At 47.5% G+C, this 27,591-nt stretch overlaps 2 protein-coding genes across 4 annotated transcripts in view; one reads left to right on the top strand and one right to left on the bottom strand.

Annotated features, from left to right (window-relative positions):
- Nucleotides 1-1,351: 1,351 nt before the first annotated feature.
- On the bottom strand, nucleotides 1,352-3,144 carry TMEM276 (transmembrane protein 276). Of its 3 annotated transcripts, none has more exons than XM_073632321.1 (3): nucleotides 2,807-3,095; nucleotides 2,047-2,153; nucleotides 1,352-1,953 (listed from the first exon to the last, which is right to left on the bottom strand). In XM_073632321.1, the coding sequence occupies exons 1-3, from the start codon at nucleotides 2,814-2,816 to the stop codon at nucleotides 1,468-1,470; spliced, it is 603 nt and encodes a 200-aa protein (XP_073488422.1). In that variant the 5' UTR covers nucleotides 2,817-3,095; the 3' UTR covers nucleotides 1,352-1,467. The 3 variants fall into 3 exon arrangements, with proteins under 3 accessions (XP_073488422.1, XP_073488424.1, XP_073488423.1); XM_073632323.1 differs by having other exon boundaries at nucleotides 1,353-1,953; nucleotides 3,064-3,144; XM_073632322.1 differs by having other exon boundaries at nucleotides 1,353-1,953; nucleotides 2,983-3,121.
- LOC141145551 (flap endonuclease 1-like) overlaps nucleotides 2,932-27,591 on the top strand; it is a 36,914-nt gene continuing 12,254 nt past the window's right edge. Inside the window, exons 1-8 of the mRNA XM_073632320.1 lie at nucleotides 2,932-3,049; nucleotides 8,381-8,471; nucleotides 13,107-13,209; nucleotides 14,735-14,774; nucleotides 17,794-17,855; nucleotides 19,303-19,439; nucleotides 22,308-22,368; nucleotides 24,536-24,667. Coding sequence (XP_073488421.1) covers nucleotides 2,968-3,049; nucleotides 8,381-8,471; nucleotides 13,107-13,209; nucleotides 14,735-14,774; nucleotides 17,794-17,855; nucleotides 19,303-19,439; nucleotides 22,308-22,368; nucleotides 24,536-24,667 — 708 coding nt within the window. The 5' untranslated portion in view covers nucleotides 2,932-2,967. The remainder of the gene's footprint in view (nucleotides 3,050-8,380; nucleotides 8,472-13,106; nucleotides 13,210-14,734; nucleotides 14,775-17,793; nucleotides 17,856-19,302; nucleotides 19,440-22,307; nucleotides 22,369-24,535; nucleotides 24,668-27,591) is intronic.

Genomic DNA, 27,591 nt, shown 5'->3' on the forward strand with positions numbered 1-27,591 from the left:
AGACCAAAATGTTACTTTTTGGCCTAAAAGCAAAACGCTATGTGTGGCGGAAAACTAACACTGCACATCACCCTGAACACTCCATCCCCACTGTGAAACATGGTGGTGGCAGCATCATGTTGTAGGGATGCTTTTCTTCAGCAGGGACAGGGAAGCTGGTCAGAGTTGATGGGAAGATGGAAGGAGCCAAATACAGGGCAATCTTAGAAGAAAACCTGTTAGAGTCTGCAAAAGACTTGAGACTGGGGCGGAGGTTCACCTTCCAGCAGGACAACGACCCGAAACATACAGCCAGAGCTACAATGGAATGGTTTAGATCAAAGCATATTCATGTGTTAGAATGGCCCAGTCACAGTCTAGACCTAAATCACATTGAGAATCTGTGGCAAGACTTGAAAATTGCTGTTCACAGATGCTCTCCGTCCAATCTGACAGAGCTTGAAATTTTCTGCAAAGAAGAATGGGCAAAAATGTCCCTCTCTAGATGTGCAAAGCTGGTAGAGACATCCCCAAAAAGACTTGCAGCTGGAATTGCAGAGAAAGGAGGTTCTACAAAGTATTGACTCCGGGGGGTGCCATACAAATGTCCCCCACACTTTTCACATATTTATTTGTAAAAAAATTGAAAACCATTTATCATCATTTTCCTTCCACTTCACAATTATGTGCCACTTTGTGCTGGTCCATCACAGAAAAAAAACAATAAAATATTTTTACATTTTTGGTTGTAACATGACAAAATGTGGAAAATTTCAAGGGGTATGAATACTTTTTCAAAGCACTGTACGCCCGTCCCTGTGCTTCCATCCTCAAACCCCGGTCCTCCATACTCCAAACCCTTTGGTCCTTCTACTCCAGGCTCCAGTCTCTCTATCCTCCATTCCTCATGGCTCCAGACCCTCGACCCTCCCTACACCAGACTATCCAATCTTCATATCCCAGACCACTGTTGTCCTGTCCTCCATGCCCCAAAAACCTGTCCCTCTGTCCACCAGACTCTAGAGCCTCCACTCCTATGTCCTCTATACCCCAGACCCCTATCGTTTTGTCCTCCCTATCCCAGGCCCTCTGCTCTTCCTACCCCTGTCCCTCTGTTGTTCATACCACAGACCCTCTATCCTTCTTTCCCCAGACCCCCGTACCTCTGTCCTCCTTTCCCCAAACCCCCGTCCCTCTGTCCTCCTTTCCCCAGACCCCCGTCCCTCTGTCCTCCTTTCCCCAGACCCCCGTCCCTCTGTCCTCCTTTCCCCAGACCCCCGTCCCTCTGTCCTCCTTTCCCCAGACCCCCGTCCCTCTGTCCTCCTTTCCCCAGACCCCCGTCCCTCTGTCCTCCTTTCCCCAGACCCCCGTCCCTCTGTCCTCCTTTCCCCAGACCCCCATCCCTCTGTCCTCCTTTCCCAAGACCCCCGTCCCTCTGTCCTCCTTTCCCAAGACCCCCGTCCCTCTGTCCTCCAGACTCTAAAAATCTCAAGCCTCTTGCCTCAGAGCCATGTGGAGCAGCAGGATTGACATGCTAAGCACATAGTTCTGTATGGTCTTCCCTTGGAAAGGAGGAATATCTGCAGTCTTCAGGAAGGACATGAGACTCGAAGTTGCCAGGGCCAGGCTGCCCAGCACTCCATAACGGTTCCCAGTGAACACCGAGATCATCAGAATGGCCAGGGTGGCTCCGGCTCTGGTGAAATAAGGGGCCACCATTTGGCTTTCCTGAGTCAGGTACCCGTAGCCCATGGCTAGAAGCAGCGCGGAGCCCAGGACCAGGTTGGCCGTCAACTGATCTCCATTCAGCCAGAAGAAGGAGAAGACCAAGAAAGGCAGGCCAAGAACACTGGCAATCCAAAAGCTGGAGCAACGGAGAGAGTCAGGGTCCTCGTTCCATAGAAGGTCACATCCTATGGCGATGGCAGAAGCCGTGGCGTGGAGCAAGAATCCAGCCGCCGCCCCTCTGTGCACCTGAAAATACAAGGAACCTCAGAATGGAGGAATACACCAACAGGAAACGAGCACCCCCCTCCCCTCCCCCACCATAACTGTTCTGCTGCTCACCTGCAGAGTGCGCAAAGCTGAGTAGAGGCAAACACCACTGAGACACAGATATGAGGCCACTAGACCCAACTCCGGGACCCCCATCACCAGGGAGGAGAGGAGAGCCACTGCCAGACAGAGAGGAGATATCACACAGAGATCGTGTATGAGGGACCCCAAAACTTATCTCCACCCACAACACCCCGCGTCCTCCTCTCCGCCCACAACACCCCCCCTCCACCCGCAACACCCCGCCCGTCCTCCTCTCCACCCGCAACACCCCCCCATCCTCCTCTCCGCCCGCAACACCCCCCCCGTCCTCCTCTCCACCCGCAACACCCCCCCCCCGTCCTCCTCTCCGCCCGCAACACCCCCCCCCCCCGTCCTCCTCTCCGCCCGCAACACCCCCCCCCGTCCTCCTCTCCGCCCGCAACACCCCCCCGTCCTCCTCTCCGCCCGCAACACCCCCCCCCCCGTCCTCCTCTCTGCCCGCAACACCCCCCCGTCCTCCTCTCCGCCCGCAACACCCCCCCGTCCTCCTCTCCGCCCGCAACACCCCCCCCGTCCTCCTCTCCGCCCGCAACACCCCCCCCGTCCTCCTCTCCGCCCGCAACACCCCCCTGTCCTCCTCTCCGCCCGCAACACCCCCCCCTCCACCAACACCCCCGTCCTCTCAGCCCGCAACACCTATCGGTATAAATGGTCCAGGCACCCCAATAACCCCCCTCCCCTACACCCCAGTACTCCACACCCCCAAAGTGTTCTTGTCACTGTCCTGCACCTTGTAGCATTCTGCCTCTCCTCCTCTACACCCCCCATCCTCTGTTCCACCCAGATCATCTCCCCGTCCTCCTCCTCCATGTCTCCGGTCACTTTGAATCTCCCGCTCCCCGGCTCTCTCCGGATGATCCTCCCGGTTCTCCCCGCCCTTCCTCCTCCGGTATGGGGATCGCACACCTCGCCGATCTTCTCCGGGATGAGACCCCGAAAGCCATCCAATCCCCGCCCCCCGACCACTACAGAGGTGAGTGACGTCACCTTATCAACGTCCTGCGGAACTGGAGGGGCGGAACTGAACTGACAGCTCGTGACGCGGCGCTCCGGAGCCCGGACACTTCCGGGTGGGACACATACTGACTTCCTGTGTACATAATGGGGGGATAAAGAGGACCTGTCACCGCTGATTATAAAGTCCCAATATCTCCCCTACAGGAATAAACTATGTGATCACCAGAGGAGTGATAGTGTCATCATTGTCCTCACCACACCCCCCCCCCCAATATTATGTCTAAAACACCCCCTCCTAACGGTTCAAATCGCCCAGACACCCCCAATAACCCCCCTACTGCCCAGGTCTCCCCATCCAACTCTCCCTGTCACTGCCCTAGACCTTGTATTCTGCCAGCACTCCATACACCCCCAAAAGGCCCTGTCACCCCCCCCCCAACATTATGTCTGAGACACCCCCTCCCAATGGTTCAGATGGCCCAGGCACCCCAATACCCCCTACATCCCAATACCCCCCTACACCCCAGTACTCCCCACCCAACTCTCCTTGTCACTGCCCTGCACCTTGTAGTATTCTGCCAGCACCCCAATACTCCTTACACCCCCAAAAGGCCCTGTCCCCCCCCAATATTTATTGTTCCTACGACACCCCAATATTGTCCCTCAAGTGTCCCCATCACCCTCTATAACTCCCCCTTCACCCCACTATCCCCCTATTTGGCCCTGTCATCCTCCAGCACCCCCTAGAACCCTCCCACACCCCAGTGAGGGGACACTATGTGCGCCGCATTACTATTCTCTTTGGAGCGCCCAAATGTGTCTCCGGTCTGTTACAATCCTACAGTGTATGCTAACAAATATTTTTTTTCTGTTCAGCGCTAAAGTGTTCGGGTTTGGCTTGAAGAAAAAGTGGCAAAGCCTGCCCCCCCCCCCCATTGGCCCTCTTACCCCCTAGTACCCTTCCTACACCCCATTCTTCCACCTGTCACGTGACCCTGCCACCCTCCATCATCTCACAGCTCTGTCCATACACCCCAGTATCCCCCCCCCCCCCCCCCGGGGGCCCTGTCACCCTCCATCATCTCACAACTCTGTCCATACACCCCAGTATCCCCCCTTCCCCCCATGGGGGCCCTGTCACCCTCCATCATCTCACAGCTCTGTCCATACACCCCAGTATCCCCCCTCCCCCCACAGGGGCCCTGTCACCCTCCATCATCTCACAGCTCCGTCCATACACCCCAGTATCCCCCCTCCCCCCACAGGGGCCCTGTCACCCTCCATCATCTCACAGCTCCGTCCATACACCCCAGTATCCCCCCTCCCCCCACAGGGGCCCTGTCACCCTCCATCATCTCACAGCTCCGTCCATACACCCCAGTATCCCCCCTCCCCCCACAGGGGCCCTGTCACCCTCCATCATCTCACAGCTCCGTCCATACACCCCAGTATCCCCCCTCCCCCCACAGGGGCCCTGTCACCCTCCATCATCTCACAGCTCTGTCCATACACCCCAGTATCCCCCCTCCCCCCACAGGGGCCCTGTCACCCTCCATCATCTCACAGCTCTGTCCATACACCCCAGTATCCCCCCTCCCCCCACAGGGGCCCTGTCACCCTCCATCATCTCACAGCTCCGTCCATACACCCCAGTATCCCCCCTCCCCCCACGGGGGCCCTGTTACCCTCCATCATCTCACAGCTCTGTCCATACACCCCAGTATCCCCCCTCCCCCCACGGGGGCCCTGTCACCCTCCATCATCTCACAGCTCTGTCCATACACCCCAGTATCCCCCCTCCCCCCACGGGGGCCCTGTTACCCTCCATCATCTCACAGCTCTGTCCATACACCCCAGTATCCCCCCTCCCCCCACGGGGGCCCTGTCACCCTCCATCATCTCACAGCTCTGTCCATACACCCCAGTATCCCCCCTCCCCCCACAGGGGCCCTGTCACCCTCCATCATCTCACAGTTCACACACAATTGACCTCTCCTGATCTCAGATGCCGACACACACATACCCGGGGCTGGCCGGTTCTTCTTGCTCGCAGTATGAAGGTTGCTGTGCTTTGTATGAGTCTATTGAGTGGGCCGTAGGAGTATCCTGAGTATTCCGGGACCCATACATACAATCAGTGTTCACCCCATCAGTTTCTGACAAGTGCCTCTAATGCAGGGCTTCTGCACTGAATTATCTATATCCTTGGTTCCTAATCTGCGGTTTAGGGGCCACATGCGGCCCTTTGGAACTTTTTGTTCTGCCCTCTCTGATCTCTGTATATCACATTCAGTCTCTGACAGTCTTCTGAAGAATGTCTGCAGTCTCTGATCATCTCCTGTATCACCTCTGCAGTCTCTGATCATCTCTTGTATCATGTCCGCAGTCTCTGACCATCTCTTGTATCATGCCTGCAGTCTCTGGCCGTCTCTTGTATCATGTTCATAGTCTCAGTCCATCTTGTCTATCATGCTCAGTCTCTGACCATCTCTTGTATCATGTCCACAGTCTCTGACCCTCTCCTGTATTGTCTCTACAGTCTCTGACCATCCCTTGTATCATGTCCACAGTCTCTGACCGTCTCTTGTATTATGCTCAGAGTCTTTGGCCATCTCTTGTATCATGTCCGCAGTCTCTGACCATCTCTTGTATCATGCTCATAGTCTCTGACCATCTCTTGTATCATGTCTACAGTCTCTGACCATCTCTTGCACCACGTCCATAGTCTCTGACCGTCTCTTGTATCATGCTCAGTCTCTGACCATCTCTTGTACTGTGTCTACAGTCTCTGACCATCTCTTCTATCATGCTCATAGTCTCTGACTATCTCTTGTATCATGTCCGCAGTCTCTGACCATCTCTTGTATCATGTCCGCAGTCTCTGACCATCTCTTGTATCATGTCCGCAGTCTCTGACCATCTCTTGTATCATGTCCGCAGTCTCTGACGGTCTCTTGTATCATGCTCATAGTCTCTGACCATCTCTTGTATCGTGTCTACAGTCTCTGACCATCTCTTGTATCATGTCTGCAGTCTCTGACCGTCTCTTGTATCATGTTCATAGTCTCTGACCATCTCTTGTATCATGTCCACAGTCTCTGACCCTGTCCTGTATTGTGTCTACAGTCTCTGACCATCTCTTGTATCATATCCATAGTCTCTGGCCGTCTCTTGTATCATGCTCAGTCTCTGACCATCTCTTGCATCATGTCTATAGTCTCTGACCGTCTCTTGTATCATGCTCATAGTCTCTGACCGTCTCTTGTATTGTGTCTACAGTCTCTGATCATCTCTTCTATCATGCTCATAGTCTCTGACCATCTCTTGTATCATGTCCATAGTCTCTGACCGTCTCTTGTATCATGCTCAATCTCTGACCATCTCTTGTATTGTGTCTACAGTCTCTGACCATCTCTTCTATCATGCTCATAGTCTCTGACCATATCTTGTACCATGTCTGCAGTCTCTGACCGTCTCTTGTATCATGCTCATAGACTCTGACCATCTCTTGTATCATGTCCACAGTCTCTGACCCTATCATGTATTGTATCTACAGTCTCTGACCGTCTCTTGTATCATGTCCATAGTCTCTGACCGTCTCTTGTATCATGCTGATAGTCTTTGTCCGTCTCTTGTATCATGCTCAGTCTCTGACCATCTCTTGTATCATGCTCATAGTCTCTGACTGTCTCTTGTATCATGTCCCTAGTCTCTGACCATCTCTTGTTTCATGCTCAGTCTCTGACCATGTCTTGTATCATATCCACAGTCTCTGATCATCTCTTGTATTGTGTCTACAGTCTCTGACCATCTCTTGTATCATGCTCATAGTCTCTGACTGTCTCTTGTATCACGTCCATAGTCTCTGACTATCTCTTATATCATATCCACAGTCTCTGATCATCTCTTGTATTGTGTCTACAGTCTCTGACCGTCTCTTGTATCATGTCCATAGTCCATAGCCCATAGGCTCTCACACTGGAGCGGTGCGCTGGCAGGGCTTCAGAAAAAGCCCTGCCAGCAGCTTCTTCGGAGCGGTGAGGGAGCGGTGAACTCCCCGCTCCTCCACCGCACCTCCCCATTGAAATCCATGGGGCAGCACTGCTATACAACTGGCAAAACGCAGCTGCGGCGGCATTTTGGGGGCGGATTTAACCCCTTTTCGACCGCTAGCGGGGGGGTTAAAACCGCCCCCCGCTAGTGGCCAAATAACGCCGCTAAAACGACGATAAAGCGGTGCTAAAAATAGCGCCGCTTTACCGCTGACGCCCTAGGCGGCACAGTGTGAAAGGGGTCTCAATGAACTGTAGCTCCCCAGTGCCAGCAGCATTCATGCAGCCCCAGACCATGACACTCCCACCACCATGCTTGACTGTAGACAAGACACACTTGTCTTTGTACTCCTCACCTGGTTGCCACCACACACGCTTGTCACCATCTGAACTAAATAAGTTTATCTTGGTCTCATCAGACCACAGGACATGGTTCTAGTAATCCATGTCCTTAGTCTGCTTGTCTTCAGCAAACTGTTTGCGGGCTTTCTTGTGCATCATCTTTAGAAGAGGCTTCCTTCTGGGACGACAGCCATGCAGAACAATTTGATGCAGTGTGCGGTGTATGGTCTGAGCATTGACAGGCTGACCCCCCACCCCTTTAACCTCTGCAGCAATATTTGCAGCACTCATACGTCTATTTCCCAAAGACAACCTCTAGTTATGACGCTGAGCACGTGCACTCAACTTCTTTGGTCGACCATGGCGAGGCCTGTTCTGAGTGGAACCTGTCCTGTTACACAGCTGTATGGTCTTGGCCACCATGGTGCAGCTCAGTTTCAGAGTCTTGGTAATCTTCTTATAGCCTAGGCCATCTTTATGTAGAGCAGATCCTCAGATCCTCAGAGAGTTCTTTGCTATGAGGTGCCATGTTGAACTTCCAGTGACCAGTATGAGAGAGTGAGAGCGATAACACCAAATTTAACACACCTGCTCCCCATTCACATCTGAGACCTTGTAACACTAATGAGTCACATGACACCGGGGAGGGTTTTCACTTAGGGGTGTACTCACTTTTGTTGCCAGTGGTTTAGACATTAATGGCTGTGTGTTGAGTTATTTTGAGGGGACAGCAAATTTACACTGTTATACAAGCTGTACACTCACTACTTTACATTGTAGCAAAGTGTCATTTCTTCAGTGTTGTCACATGAAAAGATAGAAGAAAATATTTCCAAAAATGTGAGGGGTGTACTGACTTTCGTGAGATACTGTAATACCGGGTATGTGAGTCCATGGAGAGTGTTGGCGATCCGGGGAGATCAGTGATGTTTTGCTGTGATTGTCTCTTCCAGGGAAAATCCTCGCGGTGGACGCCTCCATTCTTATCTTTCAGTTCCAGTCGGCGATGCCTGTGCTTTCCAACCGGCACGGCGACGACATCAGGTGAGTGCGTACCGGGGAGGACAGACACCATTCTCACACTGCTGTTATGGACCCCAACCAATCACATTCACTAGAGCCCAAATCTGACCTCTGCCTTCTCTTCCCTCTTGCACAGTTGCCCCGGCTCCTCTCCTTGACTGAAATGTCTTCCTCTGATTTCACTGCTCACTGTGAGCTTCTCACAATATGCATTAGAAGCTGCAGCAAGCCAGCTAGAGCCCACATCTGGAAGACACCCAGCATAATAAGCCCTTTCCTTCCCATCTTGACTGTCTCTGGCCCGCCCCTTTCATTCACTGGATGTCATTTCTTCAGTCCTGGAGGCTCAGTGTCACATGTGGGGGGTCTGCATGCAAATGCTGCCTGCCTAAGAGTGCCTACTCCTCCAGACTGACACCCACCCATCAAGGTGGTTTCATATTTGCATAACTCCTCCCACTGCTTGTATCAGGACTCTGGAGAGGAATACTGAGGCCGGGGGCTGTGATGTTATCAGGAAGCTCTGTACAGCAGAAAATACAATCTATTTTTTAGAGCAGGAGGGGAGGATCGGGGAGCTGAGACTCAGAGAAGGAAGGGGAGAGAGGACAGAGGAAGACAGACACAGGAGAGCAGGCTGCAGATGATGGAGATACGTACGCTGACTCCAGTGTCAGGGCTCAGCAGCCCTGATACATGGTAGTCAGCGCAGAGAGGGTAGAAACTGGCAGGATCGACCAGGTATTTCATGTGTTACAGGGGGCCAAATGACAGAGCACAAGCACTGTGCTGTATAACATGCGTTAAGGGAACAGGATTACATTTTTCTTTTTTTTGGGTTAACAAAAGCTTTAACCAATTGCGCACCGACCTATAGCAGTTTTAATGCTATAGGGCGACCCTCCTGTGCTGGATCACGTATTATTTACTGTACATGATTGTGCACTTCTGCCTGCAGGGGGCGTGCGTGTACCGCCGGTGGCCTGCTTCTGCTGTGAATAATCACAGCAGAAACCAATCTGCCAGGTTCCGGACACTGGATGTCTGCCACACCCGCCAATCCTCGGTAAAACACACAGAATGGAGATCTGTCTATGTAAACAAGGCTGATCTCCATTCTGATGGGGGGGATAGATTTTCTGTCCCTGCAAAGGAATAAAATCAATCTCTTCCCCTAGTAAAAGCAGCACACACATGTCACAAAAACACTGGCTAGGCATGCATTTAACCCTTTAATCACCCCTGATGTTAACCCCTTTCCAGCCAGAGTCATTAGTACAGAGACAGTGCATATTTTTAGCACTGATTACTGTATTAGTGTCACTGGTCCCCAAAAAAGTGTCAAAAGTGTCAGTTATTGTCCAATTGTCTCCCGCAATATCGCAGTCCCGCTATAAGTTGCCGATCGCCGCCATTACTAGTATAAAAAAAAATAAATAAATTCCACCAATTCATACTGTGGTTTGTAGACGCTATAACGTTTGTATAAACCAGTGATGGCGAACCTTGGCACCCCAGGTGTTTTGGAACTACAAATCCCATGATGCTCATGCACTCTGCAGTGTAGTGGAGCATCATGGGAAATGTAGTTCCAAAACATCTGGGGTGCCAAGGTTCGCCATCACTGGTATAAACCAATCAATATACGCTTATTGGGATTTTTTTTTTACCAAAAATATGTAGCAGAATACGAATTGGCCTAAATTTGGGAAGAAATTCGATTTTTTAAAATTTTTTTTATTGGATATGTTTTATAGCAGAAAGTAAAAAATATATATATTTTTTTTTTAAATTGTCGGCCTTTCTTTGTTTATAGCACAGAAAATAAAAACCGCAGAGTTGATCCAATGCCACCAAAAGAAATCTCTATTTGTGGGGAAAAAAAAGACCTCAATTTTATTTTAATTACAACCGCACAATTGTCAGTTAAAGTAACGCAATGCCGTATCACAAAAAATGGCCTGGCCGTGAAGGGGGGGGGTAAATCTTCCGGAGGTCAAGTGGCTGTCAAGTAACCGTAATGCCCCGTACACACGAGCGGAATTTCCGTCGGAAAAACCATCCAAGATTTTTCCGACGGAAATTCCGCTCGTGTGTACGGGGCATTACGGGGCATTACGGTTACTTGACAGCCATTCCGCTCAAGCTTGTCTTGCATACACACGGTCACACAAAAGTTCTTTGAATGCATACAGACGATCGCATTTTCGGATAGGAACTTTTTCCGACTGAAAAATAGAGAACCTGCTCTCAATCTTTTGTTGGCTGGAATTCCGCCAGCAAAAGTCTGATGGAGCATACACATGGTCGCATTTTCCGACCTAAAGCTCTCATCAGTCTTTTGCTGGCTGAATTTACGATCGTGTGTACGCGGCATTATAGTACGTCAAAGGTGGTGCTTTCAATTAGATACAAATACCCATCAGGTTCGGCACTTACTGGGAACATCAGACCCGCATTTCTGAAGGTCTATAAATACTTGTGTTACCGCCTTCTGATCATCGACTGTCCAGGCAATCATCCCGCGCTCTTCCTCCTCCTATCTCTTTGATTACTCCTGATCTGCACACCAGCACAGAAACAGGATTACAGCTTCAGTTCAGCTTTTACTTCTTCTCCAGTATATCGGACTGGAACTTGATACAGGGTCAAAAACCAGCATGGTGTAAGGCCTCGTTTACACTTGCGGCTGGGGTGGCCATAAAAAACAGACATTTATACCACGCTTTTACTGCTCCACAATGCAGTGGCAATGGCAGCCGGACAGGGTGCACACATGCCACGGCACCGACACAGCTGCAGCAAAAATGATCCTCCCTGTCGCATTTGATGGGAAGTACGGCCACCGAGTTCCTGCCATTCAACTAAGTGAAGCTGCACCTCCTCCTCACCACCTGTCAAAATGTGGTGGTTCGCCTTTCAGAGGTGTGGCAGTGATAGCTGCCTGTGTCAACCTAGCCTAACTCTGATTTATTTAAAACAAAGTAAAAACTATTACAAAAAAACAGCTGTAGCATGCTTTATGCGTTTCGTCCATAGACTTCATCAGAGGAAAAGTGCTGGTTACATGACTTTCTTAAAGCCGTAGTTAAGTCCACTGTAATGTATTCTTTTTGGGGTCCCCCAGGTGGGATATGCCCTAATGTGCTAGTATGCCCAGCATATTATGGCATACTTACTAGGGTTGCAGCAATATCGATACTATGCTCTCGATGCCTAATCTGATACCTAGGAGTGAAGAGGCGGCGTCGTTCGCTCCCGAAAGTCAGTGGGCGGAGTGGGCAGAGCGGAGAGCGAGTCCTCAACAGGATAGCAGCAGCGGAAGTTAAGCTGGCCGGGCAGGGGTGCGGGGCACAGCCGCATGTTCCGTCAGAATTGACGACCCGGGCCTTCGCATTCAGCAACAGAAGTGGCGTTCTGTGTATCCGTCTCCATCACGACACCCATCTAAGTACACCCTGCACTCAGTTGCAGTAAGCCTGCAGCGGACATCTTGTTACACCCAGCCCATAAAGCTAACTAACTATATGGGCTGGGTGTAACAAGATGTCCACTGCTGCCTTCTGACTGTAGGCTAACTGTGGCCAAGTGCAGGGTGTACCAAGATGGGCGTTGCAGCATTTGTACTTGGCTACTACTACTAGCATTGCAAAATCCTTTCTTTCCAAGTTTGAATTGTTATTGTCTCACTCTCACCTCATCATTTATTATGCCAGCAATTGCCCATCAGTGTCTGCCCATCAGTGCCACCTATCAGTGCCGCTTATCAGTGCTGCATATCAGTACCCATCAGTCAGTGCCACCTATCAGTGTTGCATATTAGTGCCCCCTCATCATTGCCTTTCAGTGCCGCCTCATCAGTGCCTATTAGTGCAGCCTCATCAGCGCACATCAGTGAAGGAGAAAAATAAATTATTTACAAAATTGTGCTTTGAAAACTGACACATGACATATAAAAAAAATATCGGTATTCGGTATCGGCGAGTACTTGAAAAAAGTATCGGTACTCGGTCTTAAAAAATTGGTATCGGTGCAACGCAAACACTTATCTGTCAAACTGAGCCATCCAGCGCTGCGCTGTGATTGATCACTTCTACAGGCAACTGAAGGGAGACCCCCCCCCTCCTCCCACCTCCACTTTTCCTGGGCTCCCCCCGTCCCATTAGGGCCCCCCGGGACCGCACTGACAGCGGCATTAGAAACCAGAAGTGATGAGGATTTTGTCACTTCCGTTACGGTTTGATGTTTGCAAGCTGTTACTGGCTTGTACAAGCACCTGATCAAACCGATCTTGGTTCAATCAGAAGCTTTGGAGGCCAGAAGAGACATCTTGAGACCCCCGGATCTCTCCCTGTCATGCTTATTGCAATCACATAGGATGTTGTTTATCCCTTGTGATAACAATAAAGTTGATAGAAAAAAACCTTGCGTTTAAAAAACTGCTGCACAAATACCATCTGACATAAATATATGCAGCACCCAATGTTTTATTCTCTAGTGCCTCTGATAAAAAAAAATATATATATATATATATATATATATATATATATATAATGTTTGGGGGTTCTAAGTAATTTTCTAGCAATAAAAAGTATATATTTTTTCATATACAGTATGTGCGACACCTGGATTAACATGAGGATTATTTTGCTGCAGTGTGTTACAGGGCCTCTTTAACCGCACAATCTACATGCTGGAGAACGGAATGAAACCCGTCTATGTATTTGATGGAATACCGCCAGAATGCAAGCGTGCCAAGGTGAGCCAGTGATGTAAGCAAGCAGCTTGAAGTAGTTGTAAGCCCTTATATCTACCCAGTGAAGTGACTGACCTCAGGTGACACACAGTGACGAAACAAATGCTCCTACATAAGTTGTACCTGTTTATCTGCAGTCTTCTCCTCTCTACATCTGTTCAAAGTCCAGAATTTATAAAGCTTGTCTGAGCTGTCAGAAAAAAAGGGGGAAGAGAACTGAAATTACACTCTGCAAAGCTCAGAAAGGAGAGCTCTGAGAGCTGATGGGAGGGAAGAGTAAAAAAAAATCAGCGTGGAGTTTAGCTAGGCTTCTCAGGCACCTGGTTCTGCCATGCTGGAGTGATTGGCTTCTCAGGCACCTGGTTCTGCCATACTGGGATGGTTGGCTTCTCATGCACCTGGCTCTGCCATGCTGGGGTGGTTGGCTTCTCAGGCACCTGGCTCTGCCATACAGGGGTGGTTGGCTGCTCAGCCACTTAGCTCTGCCATACTGGGGTGGTTGGCTTCTCAGGCACCTGGCTCTGCCATGCTGGGGTGGTTGACTGCTCAGCCACCTGGCTCTGCCATACTGGGATGGTTGGCTTCTCAGGCACCTGGCTCTGCCATACTGGGATGGTTGTCTTCTCAGGCACCTGGCTCTGCCAAGCTGGGGTGGTTGGCTGCTCAGGTACCTGGCTCTGCCATATAGGGGCGGTTGGCTGCTCAGGCACCTGGCTCTGCCATACTGGGGTGGTTGGTTCTCAGGCACCTGGCTTTGCCAAACGGGGGTGGTTGGCTGCTCAAGCACCTGATGGTGCCATACTGGGGTGGTTGGCTTCTCAGGTACCTGGCTCTGCCATGCTGGGGTGGTTGGCTTCTCAGGCACCTGACTCTGTCATACTGGGGTGGATGGCTGCTCAGGCACCTGGCTCTGCCATACAGAGGTGGTTGGCTGCTCAGGCACCTGGCTCTGCCATACTGGGATGGTTGGCTTCTCAGGCACCTGACTCTGTCATACAGGGATGGTTGGCTTCTCAGGCACCTGGCTGCGCCATACGGGCCTGGTTGGCTTCTCAGGCACCTGACTCTGCAAGGCTGCGGTGGTGGGCTGCTCAGGCACCAGGCTCTGCCATACTGGTGTGGTTGCCTTCTCAGGCACCTGGCACTGTAATACTGGGATAGTTGGCTTCTTAGGCACCTGGCTCTGTCATACAGGGGCTGATTGACTGCTCAGACACCTGACTGTGACACATAGGGGTAGTTGGCTGCTCAGGCACCTGGCTCTGTCACATGGGGGTAGGGAAAGAGTTCTCAGCTCAGTGTAAGCTCCAAGTTGTAAACTGAGTGCCCATGACCGTTCACTAGTAGCAAAATTATGCGAAACAGACCCATTTTCCTGGATACTGCGCTGAAACATGGCAGCCATCTTGTTCTCTGGAATCGATCTTCCAAAGCTTTATTTATAATTGGCATAGCCCTAAGCTTAATGTATACATAGTTCTACCAGGAGGGTCTGACTGTTTCTCATCTATCTATTCTTCTTTCTCAGGTCAGTAAAGATGGCAGCAGTTATGTCAGGAAAGGCCCAGGTAAGAGCATTAATGTATACTTGTATGAGAGAACAGAACATGGCATTTATTAGGCTGAACTCAGGACTGCGTCCTCCCTGAGTCCATTGTGTGGGTGTATCCTGCGTATCAGGTATCCTATGTATAAAGAAAAAAATGTGGGCGCTTACACGATCAAACAACCCTGCACCCAAACATGTAAGTCAATGTATGAACAAATTCATATATTAAAAGTCCAATATCATATAAAAATAAATAAAAGTCCAAGAATCCAGTAGATGCACCAGGGCGAGCTTTTCCAGTGAGCAGAAGCAGGCTCTGTATGTCAAACAGGCAAAGAAAGAGGAAAGCGCCTCTAAGTGCTCTAGGTGTTAGCCTGGTTAGCCAAATGGCTACTTACATAATGTAGGTAGATAGCAGACTCATCGTATAAGAAAAGTCTGGGACGCAGGGCAAGATGAATGCTGTGGAGCCACCAGGGACCACTTCCATGCCTCTGGAGAACTCCAAGATGGCGTTGAACTGCAAGTGTGACCCGCAGTGTCAGATGGATGATGTCACTGGAAAGGACGACGCGTTTCAGAGCATGAGCCATGCCGTGTCTGGTCATGCACGCTTTTTCATCAGGCTAAGGATACAAGACCATGTACCGCTATTTATCGGGACCAGTCGGCGTGAGAATACAATGCCCAGCTTGCCCACAATTATTTTAGGCTTGATGGAGACTTACCTACAGATTCAGGGAACCGCTATGGGGACTAATGTTGTGCCTTCTTACCCTAATATGACCATGGGTCATTGGGAAACACTATACACACAGTATCTCACAAAAGTGAGTACACCCCTCACATTTTTGTTAATATTTTATTCTATCTTTTCATGTGACAACACTGAAGAAATGACACTTTGCTACAATGTAAAGTAGCGAGTGTACAGCTTGTATAACAGTGTAAATTTGCTGTCCACTCAAAATAACTCAACACACAGCCATTAATGTCTAAACCACTGGCAACAAAAGTGAGTACACCCCTAATGCCATGTACACACGAGCGGACTTTTCAGCATCAAAGGTCCGACGGACTTTAGACGGAGTTACGACTGACTTTCGAACGACCTGACTTGCCCACACAGGAACAGACTAAAGTCCGTTCGAAAGTCCGTTGGTTTGAACGTGATGACGTACGAAGGGACTAGAATAGGGAAGTTCATAGCCAGTAGCCAATAGTTGCCCTTGCGTCTTTTTTTTGTCCGTCGGACTAGCATACAGACGAATGGATTTTTCGACTGGACTCGAGTCCGTCGGAAAGATTTGAAACATGTTCCAAATCTAAAGTCCGTCTGATTTTCGACAGAAAAAGTCCACTGAAGGTCCGATGAAGCCCACACACGGTCGGATTGTCCGATAGATTCGTTCTGTCGGACCAGTTCGGTCAAAATGTCCGGTCCTGTGTACACAGCTTAAGTGAAAATGTCCAAATTGGGCCCAAAGTGTCAATATTTTGTGTGGCCACCATTATTTTCCAGCACTGCCTTAACCCTCTTGGGCATGCAGTTCACCAGAGCTTCACAGGTTGCCACTGGAGTCCTCTTCCACTCCTCCATGACGACATCACAGAGCTGGTGGATGTTAGAGACCTTGCGCTCCTCCACCTTCTGTTTGAGGATGTCCCACAGATGCTCAATAGGGCTTAGGTCTGGAGACATGCTTGGCCAGTCCATAACCTTTACCCTTAGCTTCTTTAGCAAGGCAGTGGTTGTCTTGGAGGTGTGTTTGGGGTCGTTATCATCTTGGAATACTGCCCTGCGGCCCAGTCTCTGAAGGGAGGGGATCATGCTCTGCTTCAGTATGTCAGAATACATGTTGGCATTCATGGTTCCCTCAATGAACTGTAGCCCCCCCCCAGTGCCGGCAGCACTCATGCAGCCCCAGACCATGACACTCCCACCACCATGCTTGACTGTAGGGAAGACACACTTGTCTTTGTACTCCTCACCTGGTTTCCGCCACACACGCTTGACACCATCTGAACCAGATAAGTTGATCTTGGTCTCATCATACCAAAGGACATGTGGTCTTCTATGGTCAATATATAGACAATATTATTATCTGGGACGGCCCCATATCACTTGTTGATGATTTCATTTCACACTGCAACAACAGTTCCTTTGGTCTTTCTTTCACCTCTGTTAGAGATTACCATAATTTAGCCTTTCTAGATCTAAAAATGGTCCATGAAGATCGCAAGATTCATGCTAGAAACTACACTAAACCCACTGCTATGGGCCACACTTGCGGTTCAACGCCGTCTTGGAGTTCTCCGGCCGGCTTCCTTCTCCATCCCACAGTGTGGTCCCTGGTGGCTCCCCAGCATTCAGCCTGCCCTGTGACCCAGACGTTTATTATACGATGAGATTGCTATCTACCTACATTATGTAAGTGGCCATTTGGCTAACCTGCCTTTTAATAAAAATGTCTAAAGTCTGCACTTAGAGGAGCTTTCCCCTTTCTATCCTGTGTATAAAGCTGCCCATAGATGAGTCCGTTTTACCCCTCAACCAGCGGGTCAAAGGAAAAAAACTGACCTGAATCCCCCATTCAGACAGTCAAGGTTGATGGAGACTTCTTCACCATCAGAATACACTGATCAGTGTTGCAGGCTATAGCCTACAGCACTGATCGAGAAGAAATTTTCCAGCAGGATGGCTGTACAGAAATCGGTCGGTAGATCTACTTCTGTACAACCACAGTGCCCATACATGTATCAAAATTCGTCAGGTTGCTGTTATAAATGATAAAAAATAGACACGTGTGAATGGACCTCGCCCTGTCTAAGTCAGCTATAGCTTATGCTGTATGTCAGGAACTGATAATACTTGTGTATTGCATGTCACCAGTCTGTGTATATCACCTACAATATCTCTCCTAGTGTCTCCAGTCTAACACGCTGCGCCCACATCTGTCCTCATTCACATTCTATATCTATTTGTCACCTTTTCCTATTTTATAAAATACAAAACTCCTCCATATGTGTCACTGCAGGGCCAGAGAGGCATGGAGACCTGAAGGAACTGCTCAGACTTCTGGGGGTGCCTGTTATACAGGTAAGATGGAAGTATACTGTATCCTATTCTGCATTTGTATAGCTCTGACATATACCGCAGTGCTGTACAAGGAGCGCAGATCTAGCCACAGTGGTCTTTGCGCCAGAGAAGCTTACACTCTAATGTCCTCCCTATAGTCACATACTATTATTATTATAGCATTTATATAGCTCTGACATATACTATATTACCAAAAGTATTGGGACGCCTGCCTTTACACACACATGAACTTTAATGGCATCCCAGTCTTAGTCCATAGGGTTCAATATTGAGTTGGCCCACCCTTTGCAGCTATAACAGCTTCAGCTCTTCTGGGAAGGCCGTCCACAAGGTTTAGGAGTGTGTCTATGGGAATGTTTGACCATTCTTCCAGAAGCGGAAGGTGAGGTCAGGCACTGATGTTGGTCGAGAAGGCCTGGCTCGTAGTCTCCACTGTAATTCATCCCAAAGGTGTTCTATCGGGTTGAGGTCAGGACTCTGTGTAGGCAAGCCAAGTTCCTCCACCCCAAACTCGCTCATCCATGTATTTATGAACATTGCTTTGTGCACTGGTTCAAATCATTTGGCGGTGGGGGATTATGGTGTGGGGTTGTTTTTCAGGAGGCATTTTTCCTCCACACAACTGCCGCTCACTGGATATTTTCTCTTTTTTGGACCATGCTCTGTAAACCCAAGAGATGGTTGTGTGTGAAAATCCCAGAAATACTCAGACCAGCCCGTCTGGCACCAACAACCATGCCACGTTTCAAAGTCACTTATATCCCCTTTCTTACCCATTCTGATGCTCGGTTTGAACTTCAGCAAGTAGTCTTCACCACGTCTAGATGCCTAAATACATTGAGTTGCTGCCATGTGATTGGTTGATTATCAATTTGTATTACCAAGCAATTGAACAGGTGTACCTAATAAAGTGGCCGGTGAGTGTAAGGCAGGCCATACATGGGTCGAATTTCGAAAGAATTTGTTTTCAAAAATCTTATCTAAGAATTTTCATTCGTATTTCGCACCATTAGTGGGCTGCAGCAACAGATCATTTTTGAGTAATCGGACATGTTGGAAATTTTTTGAAAAACTAACGATTTTCTAATCAATGATGGGAGAATCGTGCGAGAAATGTAATCAAAAAAGAAATGCGCATGTGCAAGAAAAGAAAATTCCCGGAAAGAAAAGAAGATTCCCAGCCATGAAAATTCTTTTCTGTAGCAACATGAGGTGAAATTGAAGGCTTGGTTGGCAGAATTTCAAAATCAATGGTGGCATCTTCGGATCACAAAACATACAAATTTTCTAATTTTCAAAAGAAAATTCTTCTGAAATTTGACCATGAATGGTCTAAGTCACCATTGGTATGAAGCTGGTTCGTGTACTCACCAGCAGACCCCATAGTGTATAAGCTTTCCTCATTGGCTCTCCCCATTGTGTCGTGTCTCCTCTTTTCACCTCTTAGGCCCCCAGTGAGGCAGAAGCCACTTGCGCCGCCCTGGTGGAGAAGGGCCGGGCGTGGGGAGCGGTAACGGAGGACATGGATGCTCTGCCTTTTGGCTGCACTCGCCTCATACGGAACCTGAAGGCTGATAAGAAGAAGTATGTATCTGAGATGTTCTAAATTATAATTTATGTAGCTAGGATGCAGAACTGCAAAGATGAAGTTGTGATCCAGGTGTGGGGATGATATACTCCATTGCACCGGTGTCTTCCTGTCTTTCTCCTGATCAAAGCAAACTTCAGGTGACCCACTGCATTTGTCAATGCTAAGATTTGACCTAGCAGACTTTAGATGTAGTCCAGAGCTTTACTTATCCTTCAGAGCACCCTTGGAGCCTCCATATACCAACATTCCACCCACCAATGTCAGAGACCCATAGGAAGGTGTAGGCTTCACCTTTCTGAAGTGGCTATTTGAATAATAAATGTTTAAGGGCTCCTGGACTATAGAAGTAGCTGCATTTAAAGGCACGCTCCATCTTTGTACCTGCATTCAGGCCTACAGGTCATTGAAGCTGCCTTCAGTTTCAAGGCACACGCTCCTGTATTGTTTACCCCCAGCCCCAGGTCCATACGAAGGTGTGGATTTTCCTTCATGGGACTGGAGGAAGTTGTGAATGGACTACAACTGCAGTGACTTCACCACCCTAATGCCACGTTCTGCTGAGTCCCTTTGCTGCAATGGCAGATGGGACTTGTAGTATGCGGCTGTACAGGGATGGTGCTAGACTATTTTGAGCCCTAGGCAAGACCAGCTACTTGCATTACCCCCCCCCCCCCAAAAAAAAGTATTAAATTGTTAAGCAGCAGCGCTATAAAATAAGGTATAGACCGGCTTATTTTTTTTTTAAAACACATGCACTGGGGCAAATCATTTACTATAACAGAGGGAATTGTGGCACGAACACTCAATTATATTACCAGCATGGGGGGAGCGCCGGGGAGCGGATCGGAGCTGACAGGCAGAGAGGGGAGGGGGGAGAGGAGAACAGAGGAGAGCTGCGGATCATGGAGGCATGTAAACTGACCACGGTGTCAGGGCTCAGCAGCCATGATAAACCGTGGTCAGTTTACAGGGGGGTGGTGTATAGGACTCTGCTCTATGCTGAATCCTAAATATGGGTGTATAATAAAACATTGTCTAAAATGTGGACTATGCCTTTAACCCCAGCAGGCAGTTCAATCTATAGTACAGATTTACAGTAATTTAATTTCAAATGTAATTTTATTTCTGGTAGAGCTTTTACCTTTCTACTTCTTTGAAAAAGAAATCTGCTAGACTCATGAAATCTGAACCATATATTCATCAATATTGTATATATAAAATGTGAGTTATTTTTTCTTCATACTAAAATTGCTTTAGACAGTTACAAGATTAAAAAGAGGCACAATGCTATGTAAAGGCTGCAGTGCCATATTTTTTTCTCCCCCAACAAGAACATTATCACTGGAGGAGATTTACTACAATCTGGTGCATAGTGTGTATAGTAACCAATCAGCTTCTAACGTCAGTTTGTTCAATTAGGCTTTGACAATAAAACCTGGAAGATGATGGGTTGCTTTGCACAACTCCACCAGATTCTGTGTCCACCAGATTTAAAATCCAACCACAAAGTATACACCGCTCAGGCAATCAGTGAGTGATTGACTGACTGCTGCAGGTGCTTACCCTGGCTCGCCACCAAAGGAGCAATAGAGAAAAGGAAAATGGTAGTACACCACAGCGAAGTCAAAATATCAAAGGTGCTTTATTGTTGCCAAGCCAGACAGACACACAGGGACATGGTTGACGCGTTTCACGGTAATCACTCGTGCTTACTTATAACTTTATGAGTAAGCGTGAGTGATTTTTATGAAACGCGTCAACCATGTCCCTGTGTCTCTGTCTGGCTTGGCAACAATAAAGAACCTTCAAGACTTTTGACTTTGTTGTGGTGTGCTACTATTTTCCTTTTCTCCACCAGCTTTAGTAAATCTTCCCTAGTGCTTCATAGCTGACATAGTGATCATATGATCAGGAATGCCTCTGATTGGCTCCCGATCATTAGTGAGGAGCAGAGCTGTCAGTGACAGCCAGGTTTGACAGCTAACAGAGGTGCAAATTGTTGGCTGATCACCGTCAAAGTGAAGATGCTGAACTAAACTCATCCATTTAACTGTTTCACAAAACAGCTACATTCAAGGCATGACATGAATGATAACTCTTGTGCGTCTACGCGTTTCACCGTTAGGCTTCTTCAGGACACGACCAAGGTTCAGAGACGTAACAAAAAAGAGACAAGAGAACAAATCTCACTATCTTGAATTGAAATACGTCTTATGTACAGAGCCCAAATAGGCGAAGAGTTTTTCAAAACTATGGATGATAAATACATTTCAGATAACAAAGACAGGGGCGGATGTAGACCTTCACTCAAAGCATACACGGGACCAGCAGAGCAATAATATTATCAGGTGGTCCAATATTCCCAGAAGGAACAGACCCTTAGTGGGGTTGAGCAATGCTAGCAGCAAACATAGAGCCTGGACTAGCATGCTGTGCATGAAGGATCAAATGTGTAACTGTGCCCCTGGGAGACAGCTGGTGCTGTACAAGGCGTAGATGCACAAGGGCTCACTGTACAAACTTTATCATATGCATGTATTATGTGCTTTTTATCCTTTTTGAACATTATGTTTATATTTTGTACTTTTTTCAATAAATGTGATGAATATTAATCTTGGTCATCCCCCCCCATTGTTTCCTTGCCTTCAAAGTCTGACGTTTGGTTACTCTAATAGTACCCTCCCCATTTCTCCCTGAATTTACGGATGTGGCAATTCAAGTGCTTCCCCCTTTTTCTACATTCTTCACACCAGTTCTCTGATGATCCATAATGCATTGCAGCTGGTCTGTGGCTCCTCATAGGAGGACTCACCTATGCCGTGGTGATTGTATACAATGGACATGATATCTGTTTCTTTCAGGAATATTGAAGAGTATAATCTTCCCGAGATCCTACAAAACCTGCAAATGACCCAAGAACAGGTGAGTCCTGTCTTTGCCACCAACAAAGTCCAGAGCGTAGTACATTGCCTTGTTGATATATCTCCTTTAGGTACCTATAAGTAGGGCTTTTTTTCAGTGGGAACGCATGGGAATGCAGTTCTGGCACCTCCAGAACTAGATGTATGTATTGGCACGGGGTTCTGGGATTTGCTGAAGTTTCTATTGATGCTGGCTGCTGGGGGACCTACACTATATTGTCAAAAGTATTGGGACACCTGCCTTTACACTCAAATGAACTTTAATGGAATCCCAGTCTTAGTCCGTGGGGTTCAATATTGTGTTGGCCCACCTTTTGCAGCTACAGTATCTCCCCTCACATTTTTTAAATCTTTTAATGTGATGAAGAAATGACACTTTGCTACAATGTAAAGTAGTGAGTGTACAGCTTGTATATAAGTGTAAATTTGCTGTCCCCTCAAAATAACTCAACACACAGCCATTAATGTCTAAACCGCTGGCAACTAAAGTGAGTACACCCCTAAGTGAAAATGTCCAAATTGGGCCCAAAGTGTCAATATTTTGTGTGGCCACCATTATTTTCCAGCACTGCTGTAACCCTCCTGGGCATGGAGTTCATCAGAGATTCACAGGTTGCCACTGGAGTCCTCTTCCCCTCCTCCATGATGACATCACAGAGCTGGTGGATGTTAGAGATCTTGCGCTCCTCCACCTTCCGTTTGAGGATGCCCCACAGATGATCAATAGGGTTTAGGTCTGGAGACATGCTTGGCCAGTCTATCACCTTTACCCTCAGCTTCTTTAGCAAGGCAGTGGTCATCTTGGAGGTGTGTTTGGGGTCGATATCATTTTGGAATACTGCCCTGCGGCCCTGTCTCTGAAGGGAGGGGATCATGCTCCGCTTCAGTAGGTCACAGTACATGTTGGCATTCATGGTTCCCTCAATGAACTGTAGCTCCCCAGTGCTGGCAGCACTCATGCAGCCCCAGACCATGAAACTCCCACCACCATGCTTGACTGTAGACAAGACACACTTGTCTTTGTACTCCTCACCTGGTTGCCGCCACACACCCTTGACACCATCTGAACCAAATAATTTTATCTTGGCTGTGGGGAGATCTGTTGCTAGGGGGTCTATTGTTGTGCTGGGGGTATTTTGTTGTTGGTAGTCCATTGTTGTTGGGGGGAGCTATTGTTGATGAGGGTCTTTTGTTGTTGCTGGATGCAGGGGGTCTATTTTACTACTTTTTTGTGTTATTATTAACAAATTCAATACAAATTACTTGGCACCAAAAAATGATACCTGGCTCTGTATTCTCTATAAAGGGCAATACAGGGAGGTGGGCAGGGGGTGGAACCAAGGGACGGTGCTCAGAGGTGGGTGGAGGGCAGAGAAAAGGGGTGACTCAGAAAGAGAGAGTTCTGCACCTATTCTTTGGGAAAAAAGCCCTACCTGTAATGCCGCTTACACACGACCGGACTTTACGGCATACTTAGTTCGGCGCACCGGAGTCCGTCGGACAATTCGACCATGTGTGGGCTCCAGCGGACTTTTTTTCCCCAAAAGTTCGACGGACCTAAACCGACGCTAGGGCAGCTATTGGCTACTGGCTATGAACTTCCTTGTTTCAGTCCGGTCGTACGTCATCACGTACGAATCCGTCGGACTTTGGTTGATCGTGTGTAGGCAAGTCCATTCGTTCGGAAAGTTCGTCGTAAAGTCTGTCGAAAAGTCCGCAGGACGAAGTCTGCCGTAAAGTCCGCTCGTGTGTACGCAGCATAAGAGTTTTATTTAAAATAACAGGAGCTGTCACCATGTTCCTTGTGTAATTAGAAGGATTTTGCTATCAGCCAGAACATGACAACCCTTCCCAGATTCAGAGAAGTTTCCCTGTACTGTGTAATTATTATAACCCTATTTGAGAGTTGTCACTGGAACAGGTCTCCAGAGTGGAATATTTCCCCTCTATTCATGTTCTTATGACAACTGTGAAGTTTTGTATTTCCCATCATTTTCGGTCCCAATGACATTAGTCCCCTGGAGAGGCTAAGTCTCCCAGCAGGGACATGGACATCAATAAAAACCTGATAGGGGGTCTAAACCCCCGTAATCAATCCAAAACTAAAGAAAAAGAAAAAAAGAGCTTTCGATATAGCTTGATATTAATGTTTTATTTTACCCCTGTAGTTTATAGACTTGTGCATCCTGCTGGGTTGTGATTATACTTCAAAGATCAAAGGTTTGGGGGTGAAAAAAGCAATAAAGATGATGCAGAAGTATGGAACCATCGAAGGGATCCTTCCAAACATCAACCCAAAGGTGAGAAGACGGGAGAATAAATCCTCCTCTCTGTCTGCGTTTTATAGTGCTGCGCATTATCAGTGTTGCATAGTTCCATAAATACTGTATGTATATCTTCCACCATCCATCATCTTCCATATTTCAAGATTTATGTCCTCCAGCATCCCTCTTCTTATGTATTTCCAGATATATCTCCTCCATCATCCATTTTCTTCAGTATTTCCAGATATATTGTATCTCCTTCATAAAACCTCATCTTCCATATTTTAGATTTACCACCTTCAGAATGCATTATCTTACATACTGTATTTCCAGATAATATATCCTTCAAAATCCCTAATTTTCCAGATTTGCAGATGTATGCACCCCTTCATCCCTCATCTTACATATATGTAGACATATTCCCTCCATCATCCTTTATCTTTCATATATCCAGATATAACTCCTACATTATTCCTTTTTTTCTATATTTGTGGATATATCTCTTCCACAATTCCTTATCTTCTATATTTCCAAATATGTCTTGTTTATTATCCCCCGTTTTTCATATTTCCAGATATATGTCATCCATCATCCCTCATCTTCCATATTTTCAGATATATCCCCTCCATAACTCCATAACCCCTTATCTTATATATCTCTTTCTCTATATATATATATATATTCTCCATCATTCTTCATCCTCAATATATACTGTATATCTCCTCCATCATCCCTCTTCTTCAGTATTTCCAGATATACCGTAGCTCCTTCATAATCCCTTATCTTGCATATTTTAGATATACCACTTCAGAATCCATAATCTTCCATATTCCCAGATAATATATCCTTCATTATTCCTCATCTTCCATATTTCCAGATATCCTTTCATCAAAATCCCTCATCTTCCATATTTCCAGATATACCTCTATCAAAATCCCTCATCTTCCATGTGTACAAATATACCTCCTTCAAAATTCCTCATCTACCATTATTACAGATATACCTCCATCAAAATTCCTCATCTTCCATTTTATACAGATATACAGTTGTGTGAAAAAGTATTTTCCCCCTTTCTGATTTTTTTTTTGCATATTTGTCACACTTAAATGACTCAGATCATCAAGCAAATTTTATTATTACACAAAGTTAACGCGAGTACCGTATATACTCGAGTATAAGTCGTTCCGAGTATAAGTCGAGGCCCTAATTTACCACAAAAAAAATGGGAAAAACTTATTGACCCGAGTATAAGACGAGGGTGAGAAATGCACAGCTACTGTAAGTGGAAAAGAGGGTCAACAATGCCCATTTGCAGCATCACTGTGCCCATTTTCATGCCTCACTGTGCCCATTTGCAGCCATAGGTCCCCTGAACTTCAAACTCGGTAGTTAAGGGTTCCTAGATGCCCCCCAGCTGCAGCCAAAATTTGGGGTCTCTGGACCCAAAGGGTCCCGAAATGACATTGCTGCAGATAGACACAGTTGTCCGCAATTTGGGGTCCCGTATCTCGGGGCCACTTAGTGCTAAGAACCCCAAATTTGGAGTGCAAACCCAGTGGAACTAGCACCATAAAATTTCCAAAGCTGGGGTTTCTAGCACCAAGTGGCCCCGAGATACAGGGCCCCAAAAATCGGTTCAGAAAATGTCAAGCACTTTTTTGCAGCAGAGAATGACATTTTCCGAACCAGTTTTGGGGCCCCGCATCTCAGGGCCACTTAGTGCTAGGAACCCCAGCTTTGGATATGTTATGGTACCAGTTCCACTGGGTTTGCACACCAAATTTGGGGTTCCTAGCACCAAGTGGCCCTGATATATGGGGCCCCAAAGTCGGTTCAGAAAATGTCAAGCACTTTTCTGCAGCAGAGAATGACATTTTCCGAACCGATTTTGGGGCCCCGTATCTCGGGGCCACTTAGTGCTAGGAACTTCAGCTTTGGATATATTGTGGTACCAGGTCCTCTGGGTTTGCATACCAAATTTGGGGTTTCTAGCACCAAGTGGCCCTGAGATACGGGGCCCCAAATTCGGTTCAGAAAATGAAATTTTTTGCTGCAGAAAAGTGCTTGACTCGAGTATAAGTCGAGGGGGGCACTTTCAGCACAAAAAAATGTGCTGAAAAATTCGACTTATACTCGAGTATATATGGTAAATACAAAATGCAGTTTTTTAAATGATGGTTTCATTTATTAAGACAAAAAAGCTGTCCAAATCTGCCTGGCTTTATGTGAAAAAGTAATCACCCCCCCCCACCCTAAACCTTATAACTGGCTGTGCCACCCTTGGTGGCAAGAACTGCAATCAAGCCTTTGCAGTAACTGGCAATGAGTCTTTCACATGGCTGTGGAGCAATTGTGGCCCACTCTTCTTTGCAGAATTGTTTTAGTTCAGCCACATTGGAGGGTTTTTCTAGCATGAATGGCCTGTGTAAGGTCATGATACAGCATCTCAATTGGATTTAGGTCCGGGCTTTGACTAGGCCACTCCAAAACCTAAATTTTGCCTTGTGTTAACCATTTGGCTGTGGACTTGCTGGTGTGTTTTGGGATCATTGTCCTGCTGCATAACCCAAGTGCACTTGAGCTTGAGGTCACAAACTGATGACCGGACATTCTTCTTTAGGAGTTTCTGGTAGAGCTCAGAATTCATGGTTCCATCAAGACCCAGACCATCACGCTACCACCACCATGTCTGACTGTTGGTATGATGTTCTTGTTATGAAATACTGTATTCGTTTTATGCCAGATGTAACGGGACGCACACCTTCCAAAAAGTTACATTTTTGTCAGTCCACAGAATATTTGCCTAAAAGTTTTGGGGATAATCAAGATGTTTTTGGTAAATGTGAGATGTGCCTTTGTGTTCTTTTTGGTTAGCAGTGGCTTTGGCCTTGGAACTCTCCCATGGATGGTATTTTTGCCCAGTCTCTTTCTTATTGTTGAATCATGAACACTGATCTTAC

This window comes from Aquarana catesbeiana, linkage group LG05 (assembly GCF_042186555.1).
Source record: "Aquarana catesbeiana isolate 2022-GZ linkage group LG05, ASM4218655v1, whole genome shotgun sequence".
Classification (NCBI taxonomy): domain Eukaryota; kingdom Metazoa; phylum Chordata; class Amphibia; order Anura; family Ranidae; genus Aquarana; species Aquarana catesbeiana.